Source organism: Chinchilla lanigera, unplaced genomic scaffold (genome assembly GCF_000276665.1).
Source record: "Chinchilla lanigera isolate Chin_1 unplaced genomic scaffold, ChiLan1.0 scaffold00109, whole genome shotgun sequence".
Taxonomy (NCBI): Eukaryota; Metazoa; Chordata; class Mammalia; order Rodentia; family Chinchillidae; genus Chinchilla; species Chinchilla lanigera.
In genome coordinates, this window is record NW_004955510.1 from 6,287,382 (window position 1) to 6,308,287 (window position 20,906).

The 20,906-nt window shown below is 50.5% G+C and overlaps 1 protein-coding gene across 5 annotated transcripts in view; it reads right to left on the reverse strand.

The window, feature by feature from the left end:
- Positions 1 to 9,827: 9,827 nt before the first annotated feature.
- The window catches only part of Antxrl (anthrax toxin receptor-like), a 45,825-nt gene continuing 34,746 nt past the window's right edge, over positions 9,828 to 20,906 (reverse strand). For 4 of the 5 annotated variants that reach the window (XM_013506339.1, XM_013506340.1, XM_013506341.1 and 1 more), the window contains 5 exons: positions 20,364 to 20,405; positions 20,038 to 20,076; positions 18,982 to 19,125; positions 18,722 to 18,802; positions 9,828 to 10,276 (listed from right to left, as the gene is read on the reverse strand). In XM_013506339.1, the coding sequence (XP_013361793.1) occupies positions 9,860 to 10,276; positions 18,722 to 18,802; positions 18,982 to 19,125; positions 20,038 to 20,076; positions 20,364 to 20,405 (723 nt within the window). In that variant the 3' untranslated portion in view covers positions 9,828 to 9,859. The remainder of the gene's footprint in view (positions 10,277 to 18,721; positions 18,803 to 18,981; positions 19,126 to 20,037; positions 20,077 to 20,363; positions 20,406 to 20,906) is intronic. The other variant, XM_013506338.1, reaches the window with a different exon arrangement.

Consider the following 20,906-nt stretch of genomic DNA (forward strand, 5'->3'; position numbering starts at 1 on the left):
TCTCTCTCTCTCTTTCTTTCTTTTAATTTTAATTTTTATTAGTGGATGTTTGCAGTACCTAATGATCACAGTCATCATGGGGAGCTGGTGCACCTGCATGGCACATCTTAATTCTTTTTATGTCCCTCCTTCCCCTCCTCTCCCTCCTTCCTCTATCTCTTGGCCCCCTTCTGTTTTGCAAATTATCTGTCTTTTATTTTGTCCTTTCATTTGTCTATCCTTTGAGTTTCTCAGCTTTTACACAACTGATGATGCAGTGGGGGCTCAACAAAGGACACCAGGACACAGGACCTCCATCCCCAGGGGCATCACACAGTCCAGATGCCTCCCCACTCACTCGAGTCTCTGTCACAGCACTAGGATGTGGATGTGAGTGCCATAAGCTTGCTGGAGTAGGAGACACGAGCCCCCTGCAGCATGAGGTGAATCTGTCAGCAGGACGTGCCTTGGAGGAGCAGAGTCACCGTTGTCCTGGCCTCCCAGACTTACCGGCTCCTGCTCTCCGTGGGGACCCAGGACATGCTTGTGGCCAAGAGCAGGGCCCTGTCCCTGAAAAGGAGCTTTACCTTTGCTTCTCTGGGTTTTGCCCCCTGGAGGTACCTGTCTAGAAGGCTGTGCTAGCACCATGGACCCCATAGCCACCTCTTAACCCAGCTACCTGCCACTTACCCTTCAGCGTAATCCTGGGACCACTCCACTCAGGAAGCCTCCCTTAGGGCTCTTCCAGCCCATGGAGCCCTCAGTGACACCTTATGGGTGGCAGATAAGAATCACCCCAGGATGCTGTGCACTCAGGTTTCTTGACCCTGGGTCAGGACTCCTTCCTGTAGTTTGCTCCTCCTAAAGATGTGGACTGGGCAGGAGCTGCAGTGCCAGGGAAGAAGTGGGCCAACAGCAGTGTCCTGGGGAAACAGCCAGCAGCAGGGGCAGGGCAAGGGGTCATGGCAGCCTCCACTGTCATCTCAGCTGCTGGGAAACTGCCTATGGCAAGTGACCTGGCTGGGAGACCCCAGTGCTGGGCAGTTTCCAAAGTCAGCTCAGGGTGGCCTGATTTTAGTCCTGGCCATGCCCTCTGTGATCCGCAGGGCCTCAAGCAAGGTAAGGCATAGGTTGGGAGCAGACTGGGCCTGTGTGGCCTCCTCCCAGCCAGGCTCCCCTCCCATGACACTGGTGGCCCTTTGGGATGACCTGAGTTTGTTTTCAAAGCTCCCCGCACACCTCCTCTCCTATGGGGACCCCTGGGCTCAATCTCCCACCCTAGTGTCATCTGTCAAGTTCCACGTCACCACCACTCTCTGGCCTCATGCGTCTGCCTCAGCCAACCTGGATCTCCAGCCCCTGCACCCACATTTGGCCTCATGTCTGTTCCCCTTGTCCTGATGGCCTTTCCTCTCTCCTGAGTCAGTGGCACTGGGATACGCAGCAAGGCAGACCATGGTCCTCCAGTTCTGTCTCGAGTGATCCTTTTGCCCTGGGTTACCCAGGTGGCCACGGCCACTGAATGCCTCTGAGCCAGGATAGGAGTAGGTGATGGAACCTCACTGCTCCTGCCCTGGACCCTGAGGAGTGAGCTCTGGCCTGGAGTCACACAGAGCTTGGGGACGGTCCAAACACCCCGGCCAGGTCCTCAGGGAAGGGTTCTTTGTACTCTGTGCATCCCACCCCTCGCCAGCCCCTGCAAGGACCACAGGAGGCCATGAGTGTGTTGGAAGCTGGCCCAGTTCCTGAGGTGCAGAGGACCCAGTCTGCCTGAGCTCCCAAGTGTCCCCAGATCCCACCTCAATTATCACTCACACCTCAGAGAGCTCTGAGTTTCTTGTAGGCCCTGACCAAAGTGCCTGGTGCTGGTTTCTCAGCCCCTGCTGTGGGAGAAGCAGAGACTGATAGCCCAGCCTAGCAAACTGGGGACAGACATGAAGAGGAGCAGCAAGGGTCAGACCTGGTCTGGGCCCTTTGTGCAGGGAGGCCGCTCTCAGGGACCCTGCAGATTCCTTGAAGATCACCAGGGAGGGCTGGGAGGCAGCAAGGTGGAGGGGAAAGGGGACCTAGGCAGGGTCTGTGTGCATAGCTGTGGCCTGTGTGCAGCCTGTGCCTGTGTCTAGCTGTGCATCACATGTGCGGGCACCCGGATAACTCGTCTCATAGCCGGCAGGCAGAAGGGAGAGATGCATGCACAGGAGAGGGAAAGAAGGCTGTGGGCAGAGGAAAAGAAGCGGGTAGGGTGGCGGTTCTGGGAGGGGCTTGTGCAGGCAAAGGAGGTCTTCGATCAGCCCCAGCATGCTGAAGAAGGCCTGGGGCTTCCTCCTGGGGCTGGCCCACGTGGTGGGACATGCAGGGTACAATGACTTCTTTTTTTTTTTTTTTTTTTACAATGACTTCTTTGGGGCAGACCTTGAGGACAGCCCCTAAGTTCCATGGAACTCTGGGACCAGTGCTCAGCCTGAGGCTGGTTCTGCGTTCTGTGGCTGGTGAGAAAAGACCACAGGTCAGAAGTGGCAGGAAGGAGTGAAGGTGGGAGATGGTGGAGGTTAGACACACCACCCTGGCCTAAAGGGAGACGTCTAACCTGAATATCGCTCAGACTCGGAGTGACTTGGTACACCAGACCTGTGTGAAGACTCCCTGGTTCCCAAACAGCACTTGTAACCACTGGTGGGCAGACCCAGGACTCAATGTGGCCCATAGAAAGGGCTGGTTCTCCAGCCTCCGTCAGCTTACAACCCCTGCCCAGCCCTCTGAGTCCCTTTTGGGAGCGGCCGGCCACACAATCTTTCCACTACTCTGCTCCCTCGCAGCAGTCAGCACAGCCAGCTGTGTGCGAGCCCAGCCTCTGAGTGGGGAGAAGCTGCCACCCCACCTCCCCCTGGGTACCCCACTCTCCAGATCACCCCAGGCCTCTGTGTGCTCCACGTGCCATTCAAGCCTCTCTCTCCTCTCTTTCCTCTTCTCTCTTCAGCTCTGCCCGCTTGCATTAAATTTCCGATTTAATGCCCTTTCCAAACTTGGCTTTGGTCCTTTGTAAACTCTGCCTTGTCAGTCATTTACACTTGCCTGTGTTTTTAGCCCTTCTTTTGTCTTTTTGAGCCTTTGTCACCCTCTCATTTAAATGGCCCTGTTAGATCATGTACGCGCTCTACTTCTTCCTCTGGCCTCTTTATTTCTTGTGTCTTGTGTCTCCACTCTCCTTGGTGAGCTTCCTAGGATTTTCCTTCCTAGACGTCTTTAGTAGAAGGTGGTTTTCCATCCAAATCCCAGTGCCGGCGTAGGCAAGTGTCTCAGAGGCAGAGTTTGTGTTTGGTTCGGCTGGAACCTGTCAGAGTCCATCAGTTACAGATGGGTTAAAGTGTCAGCTTTGGTCAGTTTTCTGCATCAACCTACTATAGAGCTGGGGCAGTGAGCCGTGCGGCCCTCTGGGCAGGGCCTGCGGTTGCACACTCTGTTTAACAAGGTTGGGCGTTAGCTCCTTGCAGCTCCTGCTCATGAGGAACAGATCCCAAATCTATATTCCCTAGGGCTGAATCCTCCTCTCTTAACCCTGCCTGGCATGAAGCATCATCATAGCCCATTAGGCATAAGGCCTGTTCTCATACCTTCAAGGTTTTGGAAGCCAATTAATGACCTGACTTCCCTGAAATTTCCTCCTTTAAGATGCTTCTAAGAGTTTTCTGGCACTTAGAGAACTTAGTTTCTCACTAAGTTTTAGCTGAGCTTTGCCTTGAAATGCACTTGGCATGTAGACTTTGGTTGAGGGCGTTGGGCATTAACCATGCCTAGTGGTGTAATTTTCCCCTGGCAGCTTTCAGAGCTTAGCATGGGCACAGAAAAGATAAGCAAGTGGCTCCATCCATGTCAGACATTTATCCTGAGTGTGGGACACAAAAGAGAGGGCCCAGGACAGGTAACCCGTTGAGCAAGAGTGACCACATACCCTGCTCTGTGGGTGGCGCTGGAGGGAAAATGGAGACATGGATGGGCAGGAGGTTAAAACAAGGTTAAATAAACAACGGGATGGGAGTAACAAGTCTATAAGCGGGAAACATCACAGTGTTAGCAAAAATGTGTGTGTTTAGGACGGTGAGGTGAAGGACAGTAGTGATAAGATTGTCATGACAAGGATGGCAGTAACAAGGTGAAGGCTGGTAGTGCAATAACTCAGGAATCTGGTCAAGGCCCACGTGTTGGATGGGGAGTCACACAGATATTGAAGTTGGCTGGGTAACAACCATCTGTAGGCTGCAGGAATCAGAGGTCACCCAGGTGCCCAAGCCTGCAGTGGCGAGGAGGTGGCTGATGTTGGGAAGAAGGGGAAGGCAGTGGCGTGAGTGAGAAGCAGACATTTCCAGTGTTCAGATGCTTGATGTCAGCCCTGCAGAGGGCCTGGCACAGCCCTGTGCCTGTCCTGCTGTCCAGGAAAGACAGTGTCTTTTGTAGGAGCTGTTGGGTTGGAAATGTGCTGTGGGCTTGGGGGGTGCAGGATGCCCCTGCCAGGCAACTCCTGACTGCCCATGTTTTAAATAAATACCTCCAGGCTTCAGAAAAAGAAAAGTAGCTCTAACAGTTCCCAAGGTGACATTATGGGTATGGGGACACATCATGAGTATAAAACCAGCTGAATGGTGAGACAGAAGTCTCTACCGTATTTCATCCATGATTTTGCAGTGATACTGTATTCTAAAGTCAGTTTTGATTATCATCTATATATCTATATATATCTATATGGGAAAAGGAGAAAAGAAGGAATATATAATATAGTAGTTATTTTTTTCTCTTTTTTTGGTCTTTTTGAGACAAGGTGTGCAGTTGAGGCTGGCCTTGAGCTCACTCTAGCCTAGGCTGGTCTTGAACTCTCAGTGATCCTCCTGCCTCAGCCTCCTGAATGCTGCATTACAGGTGTGTGCCACCACGCCCAGCACTAATTCTTTCCTTTTTGTGCAGTTTCTTTCTTTTTCACAATAAGACAATTATACTATGAATTTCTATTAGTTCATTGAAAGGAACAGTTAATGCTTATATTTTCTGATCAATTTTACATGTCTATATCTGGTAATCTGAGCAATTACTTTGAAAATAACAATATGCAATATAATAACCATTGTTAATTTCCTATCATCTTGTTTTGAAATTCTGTATTGTTTTTTAAATTATTGTCTTTAAATAAAAAAATGCAACACATCCAAAAGAAGTCAATTTTGGAGACCTAGTAGACAAATATAAGCTCTGAGCGCCACCTTCTGGACCAATCTACCATCACACAGGCTTCACCTCTTCATCCTTGGCCTCAAGGTGGCTTTTGGGTACCTAATGCCGGAGGTCCAGCCAGGCAGGAAGGCCTTTCCTATCCCTGGGGACCATCTCCCAGACCATCTTCTCTCTGAGCCAGAGCTTTTTTCTTCTGATGCCCTGTCTACCCATGGTGAGCCAGGAAATTCTGGTCACAAGGAATTGTATCCTTGAGTTTTACTCCCAGGTCAGCACTGGTCTCCTGAGGTGAACCTCTGGCCTTCTGGCCTGGATGTCCTTAGAGCTCCAGAACCTCCACAGGGACCAGGAGCCTGGAGCCACCACCCAGAGAATGACCAGACTCTGGCCCACAATCCCTGGCTCTTTATGGTTAGAGGAGATGATGCTTCTCCAAGGTCCTGTCATCAACTTGCAACTGCTAAGCTGCTGGGTCCTGAGCCGCCATCAAATGCTGGAGCCCACTCTGTGGCAGCGACTGCTCAGGAGTTCAGTGTGTGAACCCCATCCTCACCTCAACAAGAGGGACCCTGCCCGTAGCACCCAGCTCCCCCATGACGATGGAGTCTGAGGAAGACTGTGGCTTTGAATGTGCCCCAGGATGCCAATCAGAAGAGGAGCTTCTGACCATGTTGCTGAGAAAAGCCAGTGTGCACTGAACTGTGTCCTGCTGAATCTTTATATTGAAGTCCTAAGCCTGTCTCAGAATTTGGAGATGAAGTAAATTAAAAGAGGCCATGAGGGAGCTTGGCCCCTGTCTAGAGTGGGTGAGGTCTTCCTAAGAAGAGATGGGGACACAGACACAGGCAGAGGCAAGACTGTGGGAGGAGATGGTGGGAAGGCAGCCACTTACAATCAAGCCTTCTAGGGAGTCAGAGCCTCTGGACTCTGCCCTCACTTTGCACCATAGTTAGGACTGGAGGTGTCCCTAAGGCCTAGGGATGCAAGGCTTAGCCCCTAGCCTGGCACTGTTGGGGATTGGAGGAAACTTTTATGAGGTGGGGCTCATGTACTTGAAGGGGATGGGGACCCTGGGCCCTCCTTTCTCCCCTCCCAGCCACCATGAGTGGAGCGCTTTCTCCCCACCATGATGTGTGGCCTCACCTTAGACCCTAAGGCAACTGGGCCACCCAGCCACAGCTCAAAGCCACTGAAGCTATGAACCAAAGCAAACCATCTTTTCTCTTCAAATTGATGATTTCAGGTATTTTGTTACAGTCATGGAAAGTAAATACACCTTGATTTGGGATTTCTAGCCTCCAGAAGTGTAAGAAAACACATTTTGATTTTTAAGCCATCTAGTCTATAATGTTCCGTTACAGCAGAGCCCTTGCAAACCAGCGCACGGGTTTGCTGCTAATAACCCAGACTTTGAATTCTTGCACACAAAGGGTGGAGCTCCCTTGTCCCCTCATTGTCCAGGCCCAGTCCTCCCATCCAAGGGGGCACAGGCTAGTTGTAGGATGAGGACAGCAGGCAGAGATGAGACCTGTGGGGAGAAGCAGGGGCAGGCATAGGGAGAGCAGAGCTAAGGGCTTTTGCCTGCCCACACAGCTCAGCTTCCTAGGAGACAGGAGAAGGGGAGGAGGTGACAGAAAGGAGCAGAAATAAAGGATGTGGGTGGCAGACCACTCATGGGACACAGATAGTCAGGACCCTCAGCATGTAGAAGACAACTCCAGAGGTGCCTGCCCTGCCCAAGGCTACGTCCACAAAAGTTTTGCTAAACTCTATGCACAGCCCACAGCAGCTATGTTTGTGTGAAATGACTCTGTGGTTAGACCAGGAGGGATACTGCCTTGGTTCAGCTCTGAAATGTCCTACAGTAGCCTGTACGTTGGGCTGGGAGCATGGCTCAGTGGTAGAGTACTTGTCCGACACGTGGGAGGCCCAGCATCTTTGGTCACTGGGGTGTGCCCTGAAGGGGACTGTGAGACCCCAGTCTCTTCCTCCCCCTAACTCATGTTGTGAGCAGTAAGTCAGTCACCTCAGGGTTTTCACTACCCTAAGGCAAAGCTGACTGGCACAGACACTTGACCCAGGAAGGGCCATTTGTAATCTTTTCCTCACCAATGGCCCCCGGGAGAAGCCAGTCAGCTTCCACAGGTCATCTGGGCAGAGGACAGGCAATCATGGTTTGTCAGGGGTAGTGGCAGCCAGGTGCATAGAGAGGACAGGACCACAGGAGAGGGAAGCAGAGGCAGGGGGATGGGAGGGACAGAGTTCAGAGGCCACATGGCCATAGAGCAGGAGGACCTGAAGGAGAGAAGGCCAAGAATGCTTCCTGGGGATTTTGCAGCATCTGGTCACTGAGACCTGACTGCCCTTCTGACCCCAGGCCAGTGACCTACACTGTCCTTTCACTACCTCCTCTCAGATCCTGCTTCTGTGTAGTCTGGACAGTCCAAGGGCAGGGTTTCTGAAATGTTCCCTTGATGACTCCCCAGTTGGCAGGAGGGAGCACAAGCTACCCACAAGCTGGGGAACATTCCCGTGTGGTATCTGATGTGTTTGCTGCTGTTCATCTAAAAGACTTACACTTTAGAGATTTGGGGACATTTTCCAGCCTGCTTGGGCCTTCAGTCTTGCCATCTACGTGACTCTGGGTCCCTAGGCCTGTCACCACTCAGCTGCACTCCTCCTTTTTCTGTCTCTGCTTCTTTGCTGCCATGATATGAACAGCTTCCCTCCACTGTGCTCTTCCAATACTGTTTCTGCTTTGTTACCAGCTGACCATGGACTGAACCCACTGAAACTGTGAGCCAGTTGTGTGTGTCAGGTATTTTGTTCCAGCTATGAGAAAGCTAACATACTCTACATGCAAATATGCCGCCAATGTGTATTTCTTTGGCTCAAATGACCCAGGTTTCTGGTCAGTAGAAGAAGGAACCCAAGGGATCTACAACCCCAGGGTCATTGCCTTCAGTGATGGGAGTCCTGACACAGACAAGGAGCTGCCCACAAATCCACCCCAAATGCTTCCTGAGCCACACCTGGACTCCACTGAAGCCTTCCCTGTGTCTAGGTGTTGTGTTTGAACTCCCTGCAGGAGTGTCTGTCCCTCCCCACAAAGCATGGCAACTTCGCTTCTCCCTTCTGCACCTCCCAGCCTGGCGCCAGGCACCCTTAAATACCTCTCCCTGTCTAGCAGCACAGTGGGGATGCTTACATCTTTGTTAAAAATCTCTATATGCACACACTTGAAGAAAGAGCAAAGAACAAAACAAAAAATTGACCAAGTTTGGCCACAGATTCCAGTAAGACTGTCAGGCTGTGCCCTGTGGAGGGGCTGCTTGTTCCCCAAATCTCCCACAGCTGCTGTGGGACCAAGTCTCCCAAGGAGGCCAGACAAGACCATCGAGTCCATCCCTGGTGCTGTGACTCCATTTCCCTGGAGCTCAGGGAAGTCTCCTACACCCAGGCAGAGACGGATGTGCTGCCAGAGAGGGGTGGGGCCAGGAAGGGTGGGCGACACCCAGGTCCTGGCAGCAGGCGGCACCCAGAAGTGGGGTCCAGGCAGTGGCAGCTCAGGACAGTGCAGGAAAGAGAAGTCAGAGAAGGGACAAGAAATAGCAATTCCTGGAATGAACGAAAGGTCAAAGTTATGGGACCTAAGGAAGCTTGTGAACGACCCCTCCACATGTGACATGAGCCATTTCAGCAAGCCTAGTCACTTTGCAATCTTGGAGATGGGGTGATCATCTTGGCCCATCCTGGTAAACCTGTGTAGAGTCAAGTTCAAAGCCTGGCCTTTTTCTGCTTGTGTGAAGTTGACAGAAATTCACCTGCAAAGCTGAAAGTGGCCCCCAGGGAATGGGGGTGAATGGGAGGTGCTGTCTAATTAACTCTCAGGATTAGGGATGACTGATCAGGCTGGATCTGGCCCCCTGGGGACCCTCCTGAGATTCTCTCAGCCTCTTGTCTGGTTTCCTGCCCATGTGCCCCGCTCCTGGATGTTCAGGTATACAGTGGTGCATGTGTTGGGCGGTAGGATTCTTGCGCTATACATAGGATGTGGGATGTAAAATGAGATCACCTGCACAGGACATCAGTGATTCTGGGGACCAGGTAATAGTGCCCACCTTTCTGGTGCTGGACCCAAAGGGAGGTTTACCTGCTCCGGTGAAGTGCAGGGGATCTGCTGAAAGCCCCCAGGCTTGGGAAGGCACAGGGCCTCTGGAAGGAGACATCTCTCTTCCAGAAAGGACTCACCTCCTTCTAGGATGTGGTCAAGATTTGGGTAGCCAAAAAGAAAAAAAAGTAAAACCAGGAACATACAGTGCACGAAATGAGAAATTCTAGTACTTCTTTTAGCAAAAGAGGGAAGTAGATTCACCATAGTATTGGTATTTGGATACTTTTGGGGCTTTTCTTATAAGGAAATTGGCATAAATGCCTGTTCTTCTAGCCCTTGGTGACAGTGCTATTTGGAACAGGCCTCATCCCTGCCTGGCACCAACAGGACACCAGGGTATGTGTCCTGGTAGACGTAGCATAGTTATATTTTAGACTGGAGCATCTCCCAAATGATAATCTCTTTCTGATCGGCAACAAAACCCAACACCTTTTGATGATAAACCAAGACCAAATACATTACATTCAATTTAGTAACAAAGATCTCTTAGTCATAGATTTTTGTGCTTTTAGAGGTTGGGCGGTGGGAACGGGAGGGGCCAAGGAAGTCTGCAGATTTCCGGGCAAAGGGAGAGAGCAGCGGTAGCATCCTGGAAGGACTCTTGGAGCACCTGGATGGGAGGTAGCACTGCGCATAGATATTCTCCTGGCTAGGTGATAGGTGCATCGTTGGGGTGCTCGGTTCCTCTGGGATGGTGAAACAATCCCTGCTGGGATGACGGCAGATCCTTGGGGTGCACCGTGGGAGGGGGTAGCACTCCTTGATGGGTTGAGCACAGGTCCTAGAGGCACAGGGTGGCTGTGTAAGGTGGCAGTACTTCCTACTGGGTTGGATGCAAATCTTCTGGCCACAGGAATCCTGTGCACAGTGGGGATTCAACAGGGTGATGTTGGGGCACCTCCCCTGTAAGGAAGAGAAGAGAGGGGTGGTCACCAAGGCATTAGGGAGAGTTGGGCCAGAGGCTGTGGGTGCCAGTTGAAGGGGGTGAGGTTAGGACCCATCAGGATGGACAGTGTGGCCTTCCTTGTTGATGTTGCCTGTGAATCAAATCAAACCACAATCAAAATGGAGCCACTTGTCTCAAGTACTAATAGAAATGAAGATTAAAGTAGATAAAGCTGAGTTTATGAAGGATAGGATCTCATGCATGCTTGCTTGAGAAGCACAGTTGCAAAAGTCTCTGCCAGAACCACACCTTTGAACCAAAGCTACTGCAAAGCTTTCGGATCAGTGGGTTTACGAATACACAGCTCCATAGCAACCAGTAGATCCAGATGCCCAAAGGCTCTTCCCTTTTATTTAAATCCCTTATACATAAAAGTACTCGTATAAAGACATCTATCCATTAACTGTCTGTTCTTCCAAAGCCACCTTTATTATTGATACTGGAATACCCTTTTATGAATCCTTGTGGCCAAGGAGTACTGCTTTAAAATAACTACGCAATCCCTGTTTGCCTTTCAAGCTTTCCTCTCCTCAGCCCTTTAAATATGCCCATTGTCTATCCTGCAATGCATGTTCCCATTACAATGCTCTGTGTCTCCCCAGTAAACTCATCATCACTGGAGAATCTCTGATGGTAACTTAGTATTTGGTGTCAGAAGTGGGATGTGAAATAAGACCACCTGCAGAGAACATCGATGATTCTGGGGACCAGGTAAGGGTACCCACCTTGAGCCCTGTGCTCCCTGCCTTTCTATGCTTTACCTTTCTGCCCAGTGTATCTTCTTTTAGGTGGAGCCCCCTTCATTTTGCTTGGGAGTTCCCATGGAATTTATCTGGGATCTATTTGGCATAAGGCTACCTTAATTAAAGAACCTTGCATCTGAGTTTTCTGTGAGCCTTTTCTGGTAAAGACACTTAAGTGTCTTTCTGGTTTCTAAGAACTCACATTCTGTCTGTGAGAACTGCAAGTATTTTCTGGTGAATTCACTCTTGGTTTTCCATTCCTGATTAAATATTTCATTTCATCTGCGTACTTAGTTTAAAATTTTTGCGAATTCTCTTATTTTGTTTTAATTTTTTTTTACATGTACCTGTAAGTAATTTGGCTCTTTTACTCCTTTTTACTTGTTTCTGAACTTTTTTCAAGAGCAAAAGTGAACACCTAAATGCTGCAAATGATATAGCCGCTTAAAAGCCAACAAGACGTTTGATCTTCATGGAAATAAGGGAGTCTGATTTCCAAAGAAAAAGTCTCCTTTGTAAGGATAAATAGGTCACAGATAGGCATTACAAGATTAACGTTACAACACCTGTCAGTCTCAAAACAATTTCTATGCCACTTGGGAAAACTGTTCACAGGCTGGACAAACTAGGGCAAAAATTATCCAGCAAATAACAAATGAATTTATGCCAGGTACACTCATCAAAGCAAAACAATGTACTCAAACCCTTAAAATTAATTGACAAGGCTTGAAAGATTTTTCAAGCTCTGTTTTTGAAAGATTCACAACAGACAAAATTAGGTCCCTTAATTCCAGAGCATCCACAAAACTTCCTCTTTCGGGACTTCAGCTGGCTTTATTATGGACCCTTCCCATGCATACTTTTACACTGACTGGTAAATTATACCACAGATACATTCTTAATCTCAGTAGACATTGGCATTGGCAGGAAATAGTGTTTGGCTTGGCAACTGATGGAGATGGGGAATCTCCTCCCTCTGCCCCAGTTCGTAGTAGAGATTTTCTGCTGTGTCCTTACCCTCTCCCACATATGGAAAGAGGACCATCTTAGTCCCCACCCCAGGAAAGGTGCCAATTACAATCGTATGGAGCATCTTGTATCTTAGCACCTCTACTGTGAGGCTATGCTCTGAGAAGTGCAGAAGGAAAACAATAGCACAGAAAGAGAAAGAGCAGCTCTGGGATGATCCTGTGAGCCCTGGACATTCCCAGGCAGGTGGCTGCTCTTCTGATGTCCCCAACAGCCAAGGAGCCAGAATGGTCTCCATCCATCCTGATGCTGAAGAGGGAATCTGCTGCCAGGTGCAGGCAGCTACCAGAAGGCCCTGGACTGGATCTGGAGACAGGACCCTGGGGACTCCTGGCTTTATTAGCACACTTGGATGTCCCTTATTTCTACCATGGTGTGGTCTAGCATTCTTTAAAATGTCATGTAATGGTTGATACATTGTGTCAAGCTGAGAAGTTTAGAAATTTAAGTGACTCAGCATGGGGGCTGAGTGGTCTCACTTTGCAACATTCTCATCCTGTGCAAGAGGAGGGCAGTGAGATGGCGTGAGTGCTACACCTGCCCAGGGAGCGGCAAAGCCTGCTCATGGTATACAAGAGGAAAAGAGGCTTTCTCTCCCCATCTTTTGCTCTTGTTGCTTTGCTGTCTTCTGCTGCCTTGAAGTGTTGTGCCTGTGCCATGCCACTCTCCCTTAGAGCCAGCTGATTACAGACTGAAACCTCCACAAACTGTGAGCTAAATAAACCTTTCCTTCCTTCATTTTGGGTGTTGAGTATTTTGTCTCAGCAATGAGAGAAAAGTAACCAACATGCTTCAGGAGTTGCTTTTTATCCCTTTTTGTGAGACAGAGAAGGTGGTACTTGGACAGATTAAGCAACCCACTGTGGCTGAGCCGTGTTCTGCTGTGGTCACCCTTGAAACTGTCACAGGGGCTCCTCTTCATCCACAATTGTCTTCAAATTCGGTTCTTGTTCCTTCATATACATCAGATATGAAAAGCCTCCTTATAGCAGAAATGACCATGAATCTAATCGCAGGGCCATGTCTGACTGGGCATGCTCATCCATCCGTTTATTCATTTGATCATTCATTTGTCAAGAGAGCTTTTATCTGTGAGCCCAGACATAAGACCACTGCTTTGGCAAAGCTTGTTCCTGTCAACACTCCAACCTGCATGGCTGATGGGTGTCTGTCTCCCTCTTCCCCATATGTGTGACAATGAGCACTGTTGTGAACAACCTGACCACTGGATTGACAAAGACAGTGTTTGACTCCTGCCTTTCGCTCCACCAAGCCCAAGCTGCCCCAGGGCATTTGCACTGGCTGCTTCTTCTGCTCGGAAGGAGCTCTTCTGACTTGCACTCCACTGACTGACTTTTACTGATTTGTTTTCAGTGTAAATGTCAGAGTCTGCTCTGGCCAGCCAGGCATTGGCTGGCATATTAGTGATGTCTGATTCTCTGGACAGTTGTTTGTCACCCTGTAACATTCCCCAAAGAAAATGTAAACCCATCATGACGGTGGGACTTTCTTCTTCTTGTTCATTCTGTGTCCCCAGTGCCTGATGTGGAATAATCTTTGCTGAACGAATGGGGACAGTGAAGCCCGTGACTATTTTCTTTTGTGATTTCCTTTGTGCTTCAATGCTTACCTGGATCTCTATGCTGAAACAGTTTACTTGCATTTTATTCTACTTATTATTAGTAATACTTTTTGTCTAGGTAACATTGGAAACTATTTGGGATTTACTCTATTATGTCATGAGACAAAGCTTCAGTCTTTTTCTCAATAGCTTGTCAAATTTTACAAAATCATTAAACATGCAGTAAACATACAGAAGTCCATCCGAGTGTGCCCGATGCCTACTTTGATCACCACGGGTGATGGCTGTAACTGCACTGCCTATTTAATTCATGTGGTGCTTTGTTGATTTAGGACTGTCATTTTATGAGACCATTATTTTAATTATTGGAGCTTAAGGTCTTGATATAGGATAAGGCAAAATTTCCGTCACTATGTAATGTAGCAACCATGGTTAATTCCTATCATTTTGTTTTGAGGTCATGTATCATTTTTGCTGTTTTTGTGTTGTTTTGATTTTGTCTTCATTGTTGTTTTGTTTTTTTTTTTTAACATTTAAAATAAAAAAAGAAAATTCCTTAAAGGTTCTATACTGTTTATTATTTTGGGTGAACTTTAGAATCACTTTGGTCAAATTTCTTAAAATGTTTCATTACAATTTTCACTAGAGTAGTATGATGCTCATGAATTGCTCTGGGAAAAAGTGACATTGTGGTTCAGGCTTTTATATTTTCAAATCTTCTCTTACAGCAATAAGTAAAGCTTTGTGATGTCTTTTCATCACAAGTGGTATATTTGTGTGGCATAGGCATTTGGGTTTTTATTGTTTCTGGGAACAGAATGGAGTCTACTTTGCTTATTTCCAGATCTTTCTGCTTATTTACTCTAGAATGCAGTCATTCTGGCCTATTGCTTACTTCTAGCTGTAGAAAGCACTAGTGCAGGTAGGGAGCGCTAGAGCTGCAGGTGCATGGGTGAAGATGAGCCAGAGAACACCTTGGGTGGGCTGCAGAGCCCCTGAGTCTGTGAGATAATTACAAGCGAACAGAGGAGGTGCCTGGGGGTTAAGGGGTCTCCTCCTTTTCAGGCTGTCTACCAAATGCAGAGATCTAAGCCAGAAAACAGTTATTTCCCAAATCACTCAACCACTCCTCAGTGAAGAGACATTTCCCAAAGTGATCAGCAAGTATTTGATGGCTAGCATTTGCTGCCAGTGCTTGGAGGTCTGTTTCTGTTTCTATATTTCCTATTTCATATGTGTGTGTGTGTGTGTGTGTGTGTGTGTGTGTATGTGTGTGTATGTGAGGGTGGGTGGGGTCAGAGGGCTGCCTGCTGCCATGGCAACCCTGCAGTTGGTACCTGAGGCTTTCCCATACAGCACTGGCTTGCAGGACAGTTAGTTAGGGTTCCCAGGCAGGGGAGAGCCACAGCTCAGCTTTATCACACATGCCCTTTGGCCTAGTTCCTTTCATGTTAAGGTGAGGAGGAGAAGAATGCAGAGGGCCTTTGCTCCTGAATGCAGCCAAGGCCCATCTGTCACCAAGGTGCAATTGCTACCCAGAACAACTGTTTCTCAGCAGATAATAGAAAAAGTTCAAAGTTAGGAGGGCAGCAAGTAGTATGGAAGTTAAGATATGAATATTCACAAATATTTTGCATGTAGCACATTTTGGGCAGAAAGATGGACTTTCCAGATATTCTCACAGATCTCATCCTGACAGCATGATGCTGGGGACACTGTTTCCCCTGGGACAGTTCAAGCACAGGGACAGTCCTGCCACTCTGAGACCATCACTAAACATCAGAGGCTCAGTTTCCACAGCTGCAAAATGCAGTGTGATGACCACCTTGCATAACAGAGGCGGAGCTTGGGGCTGGGCTGTTGGAGGCGTGCCCTGTGGTCTCCTGGCTTATGGCAGCTTACTCCACTTGGCAGAGACCCTAGCTTCCTTCCAACAATAGTTATTGAGTTGATTAAAACCACCCCTCCTGTTCAGGAGAATGGGTGAGGTTCACATTGTTAGCCTGATTTCCTGCCTGGCCTAGGAGTCCTGTTTCCCACCAACTTCATAGGCTGCTGCCGAGTAGGTAAGAGAACTCTGATCCTGTGTATTGTGGGGCAGGCTCAAGCTTGAGGAACTGGACTGAGTCCTGCTCCTTCACTTATATATCTGGGAGAGGCGCGATTAGAAATCTTCCTTTGGGGAACTGCAGGCCACAGGGCGAGAGACACATGCATTTAACAAAAGTCACAACCAAACAAGATGGTCTGCTTTGGCTAAGAAATGTAGAGGTTTGGGTAAACTGAGCATTTTTAGAATTTCCTGGGTCATGACGTGCTAAAACTTAAACTAAAAATTGTACTTTTAAGGAGACTGTGACTTCCAGGACCCTGTTGAAGTCACCCAAGGTGTCCAGATTAGTCTTCCCTTGATTAAATTTAGCTTTCTTTCCTTCCAGACCCATCATACCCCAAATTCCTCAGGAAAACTCAAAGTCTGTAAGTTGGCTTAATGAGACAGTAGAGTAGGAGCCTGAACCTAAGATAAAGGAAGAGGTTGACAGAAGTCAAAGAATGCTTGTATTATCCATCTTAACAAAAACAGCACCAAACCATGGGCTCATACCTGTGATATGGGCCAGCATCCTTCTAGGGTGGGGGTGTGGGCCACCTTTTCCTGATGTCTGCAACCCCAGAGTGAAGCAGTTTCTGGGAACTTCCTCTCTTTAACGCCTGTCCTCTATTTCTTTGAGTGTATTCCTTTTTATTTCTATCTAATAAACCTTCCCCATCTCTCTTACTGATGAGTCCTAAAAATTATTTTTTTATGGCATGGGTGTGTCTCTTAGGTTTTTTTGGTACCGGGAATCGAACTTACGACCTTGTGCTTGCCAGGCAGGCTCTGTGCTGCTAAGCTATATTCCTGGCCCCTACAAATTCCTTTTTTTGGGATGGGAGTCAGTGAACCTGCAACGCTATTCTACAGGTCAGGTGGTTGTGTTCCTTATCTCAGCTTTGGGGACCTCCTTGCACCTTGTCCAGTAACACAACGAGGTAGCAGCTTCCATAAATTCAAGGCCAGGTTCATATGAACAGGTTCATTAGCTCCAGAGCTCATTTTCATCCCCAGGCCAGCTGCTACCCTGCTCCAGGAGGAGGAGATCAGAGAGGCCCCCACCAGTCCTACTGGACCCTAATTCTGGGTAAGGCTAGGAGCAGAGCTTCAGGAAGAAGGGTGTGGGCCATGCAGGTGACCTGCAGGGAGAGAGAGAGAGCAACACCTGTCCTGAGTGGGATACCTGGCTGACACCTCCACCCTTGCACCTGGGGTTGAGTTGCTGGGCTGGAGAAGTTACCTAGACAGGCTTCCACTGGGTTCCTACCAGACAGGATCCTCTGGTGCTCAGCCAGATGGAAAAACCTGATGATGATGTAGCCCCAGGTAAATCCTGGGAAGAAGGAACTGGGCTGAGCTTGCGGAACAGGCTGGGTTGGTGTCAGGGTGCTGTACAGGGGCTCCAGGGCACAGCTTTCTTTAAGGCTATCGTGAGTAGGAGACACACCTTGGACTTGGGTGCATGGCCAAAATCTTATAAGACAGTAGGGCCTCCAGGACCGCAGCAGGGAGAGAAAAGGTCAAATTAGATGGTGGCATAGGAGCCAGAGGAGGGCCAGATCCCCATAATTTGGGTCTCTCCTTGGGTTCAGGAAAGAGCTTGGTTGACTGCACATAGCCCTGAATGCTGGCCCTGACTATCTGTGTAGCCTTGGGCAACTTCTTGTCCCCCTTTGAGCCTCTGCATTGCCACCAGTGACACAGGGCTCCTCGCCATAGGATTGTAGGGTGAACCCATTGAGATGGTAGTGGTGGGGCCTGGCACAGCTGGGCAGCTGTTAGAGCTCTCTACGGTCACTGGGCCCTGCCCCCAAGCCTTTGTGTCAGCACTGCCCTCAGATCCCTGGCCTCACCCTCTGGGCTCCTTTCCAGTGTCCACTCCCTGGTCTCCCATTTTTCTCTGAGTGGGGAAGGCATTTTCACACCTCTGCCTCTTGCTCTGTCCCTCCCTCCTAAATGGACATTGGGTGATGTTGCCCCAGTCCAGTGCACAAGGCAGGGGTAGAGGGCAAGGGCCACTTGTGCTGTGACAGCAGGAGTCCCATGAGAAGTAAAGCAGAGAATGGGCATCCAGACAAACAGGGAAGTCCTGAGAACCCCTTAAGAGAGAAACTAGAGCCCCCTGCTAGAGGAGCTGGAGCCTCCACACCAAGCAGCCCTGTGGGGGTCTAGGAGCCTGGGGCGCCTACCTGCTTCTCCTGAGCAACACCAGGGTGACCAGCCAGCACAGACCTTCTAGACATCCATGCTGCCTGCTGCTGAGACGGAGTTGCCAGATTCCGGGAGCAAGGCCAGTGCAGCTTCACACAGGCCCTGGGCACTGAACACCCTCCTATCCCCAGCCTTGCCTGTGCAGAAGGCTGGGCTGTGGACCCAAGACCATCCAGAAGTGAGGTTTAGGGACTTAGACCTGAGCAGAGCAGTTCTGAGGCTGACTCAGCTGGGACCTGGGCTGTGGGGAGGTGGGACCCAGGCCCAAGTTCGAGTTCTGATCTCTCCCTCCCAGACTTTGTTATGCAAGCTCTCTGAGCTTTTGTTGCCTGGGTAAACTGGGAAAAAATATTCAGCTACTGCACAGTTTGTGGGAGAATAACATGGGGACAGAGGGACAGTCCTAAGCTTGTGGCTGGCCTGCTGGAGGATGTGGTGAGTATCAGCCCTTGGTATCAGGACATTTCAAGGAAGAATCCTAATGATGTGGCTTCTCCTCATGGTTGCCAGGCAATGACACATATGGTAAGTGGGTCTGTGCTGGACAGCCTGTCTTCCTGCCTCTGGTCACCAACAAAGTGTTGACATAGGTGCCAAGTCCAGGCACCATCTAGACTTGGCACCTGTGTCCCGTGTCTTGGAGTCCCACTTCAGCAGATGTCTGGCTCAGCCCTGAGCCACAGTCCCAGGAATAAAGCAGTGGCCATTCTGCCCATGGGGAGTTTCCCAGCATTCCACTCACCGGGACTCTGGGCTGACACGATGTCAGTGGCATTTGGCGGCAGCCTGAGTAGACATAGTTGCAACAGGAGTCCATATTGCCCTGAAACACAAATGTGGTGCTCAGGAATCAGCAGAGCATGGACATGGCCAGGCTTCTGGCTGTCCACTAGCACCAAAGATACAGTGCTACAGAGCATGTCCCCTCCCAGGCCAAGGGTTCAGAGCTCCTGTCTCCAGAGAGACAACCCCAGTCAAGGCCCCCACTCCAGGCCTTCTCACCTCTACGGTTCTGGACCCACACCCACAGCAGGAGACGATCACTGTGGGGCTGGTGTTCACAGGAGGAGGAGGGGGAGGGGGTGGCTGCTGAGGAGGAGGGGGAGGGGGAGGGGGAGGAGGAGGCCATTTCTCCTCTTCTCGCTCCTAGAAGTAAAAAAGACCTGTCTGCAGCCTCTGGGGAGCAGGGACATGGGGTCCTTGCCCTGACACCCACATGTGGGCTCAGCTAATGTAGTGGGGCGACACGAACTACAGTGAGCAGCACCCACAGTGAGGGGAGGGCCCTGCGTAGAAGAACAGCCAAACTCCTCTGGTTCCCAAGTCCAGCTCTGCTCCAACTGCCCCAACCCCACCGCGGTGGCCTTGGTCTCCTGAGGCACCCTGGCCAGCAGAAGCCTGGCTGGTGGCTTTGCAAGGATCTCCTCCTATGGCAGATGCCACCTCCACAGGCCACGGTACCGCCAGCACAGGTCCCGGGCAGCACCCTGTTTCCCAGGATCTCCAGTCAGGGCCCCTGGCCCAGCTACTCAGCACTTCTGGTCCCACTCAGCTGCCCCCAAGGCTGCCCACCTCCCTGTGCTCCCTTGGGGTCACCCTCACAGCTCAACCCCCAGACGCCCTCCACCCGCAGCCCTGTGGTCCCCAGGCTGTGCCCAGCTCAGCCCTGCCCTACAGGAGATGGGGATGAAGACGAATCCAAAGGAGCCCAGCAGACAGCCAGGGTGGACATGGGGCCAGCGCACCTCTCCCAATGCCCTGAGCACTCACATCCCAGGGGCACCTTTGGGGTGATACAGCCAGTCAAGTCAGTAGGGACAGTGAGTGCTGAAACAGGTCCCAAGGTGCTCTGTCTGTGACAAAGGCCAGGGCCAGCAGGACATGGAGCCTGGGGCTGCTGTCTGGGCACATCACTGAGTCTCCTGTCCCTCCCCACTGACCCTCTGTGCTTTCTCCTTCACCCAGCTGTGTGTGGGAGCTCAGGTACCTGGTGCCTCACGTGACAGTCAGTGTCTCCCATGGGCCTGTGACAACATCAGAACACAAAGCAGGGCTCACCTTTTCCAGCTGGGGTGTGGGTGGTGGCTCTTTCTCTGGCTGGAACACAAAGAGAGAGCGCCGGCTAGAGTGTGAGTGTTGCTGCAGTTTCAGTGAGGATCCCCTAGATGCCCTGTGTGGAAGATCTGATCCAAGGACCAGAGGGTGCCAGAGCTTGGGGGTGCTCTCTGGGGATGTCACTGAGTCTTGTATTCTCTCCTTGACCTTGTGTCCCCTCTCCTTTACCCAGATAGGTAGGAGACCCTAGGCATAGGCTTTACAGTGCCCCTTTGGAAGGACAGTGCAGTCTGGGGTGTGACAATGTCAGGACCCAGACCTCCACTTACTGTTTCAGGCTCAGGCGGAGGCGCTGGCAGCTTCTTGGGGAACTGGAATGGAAGACAGACACCGAAGGGGGTGCTGGGTTGGGTGGGCTCTGCCTGGGTCCTGCAGCCCAGGGAACCCTGGTCTAGAGCACCGGCAGGACATGGCCTTGGGCTGTCCATCAAGTACCCCATCCCTGTGCCACCATGCCCAGCAGCCCACCTGACCCAAACACCCTCCCTCTAGGGCACTGGTTGCTGAACTGGGCCAAGTTGCTGTCGCCACCCAACCCACCCTGCGCTGCAGCACACTCCTGCCTCCTCCCTTCTCTGGGGACCTGGCTCTCCCCTGCCCTCCCTGCTGTCTCTTGCAGGCTGTCCCCTGCTGTCCCTGCTGGCTGCTGGGTCGGCCCCTCCGGGTCTGCTCCCCTGCTTCCGCTAGCTCTGGGGGCTTCCTTCCACCTCAGCTGCCTGGTGCTCCCTCCATTCTGGGTGCCAGTCTGATCCTGAGTCTCTGCTGTGCCCAGACCCTGGCTATGTTATGGTATGGCTGGCATTTCAGCCTTG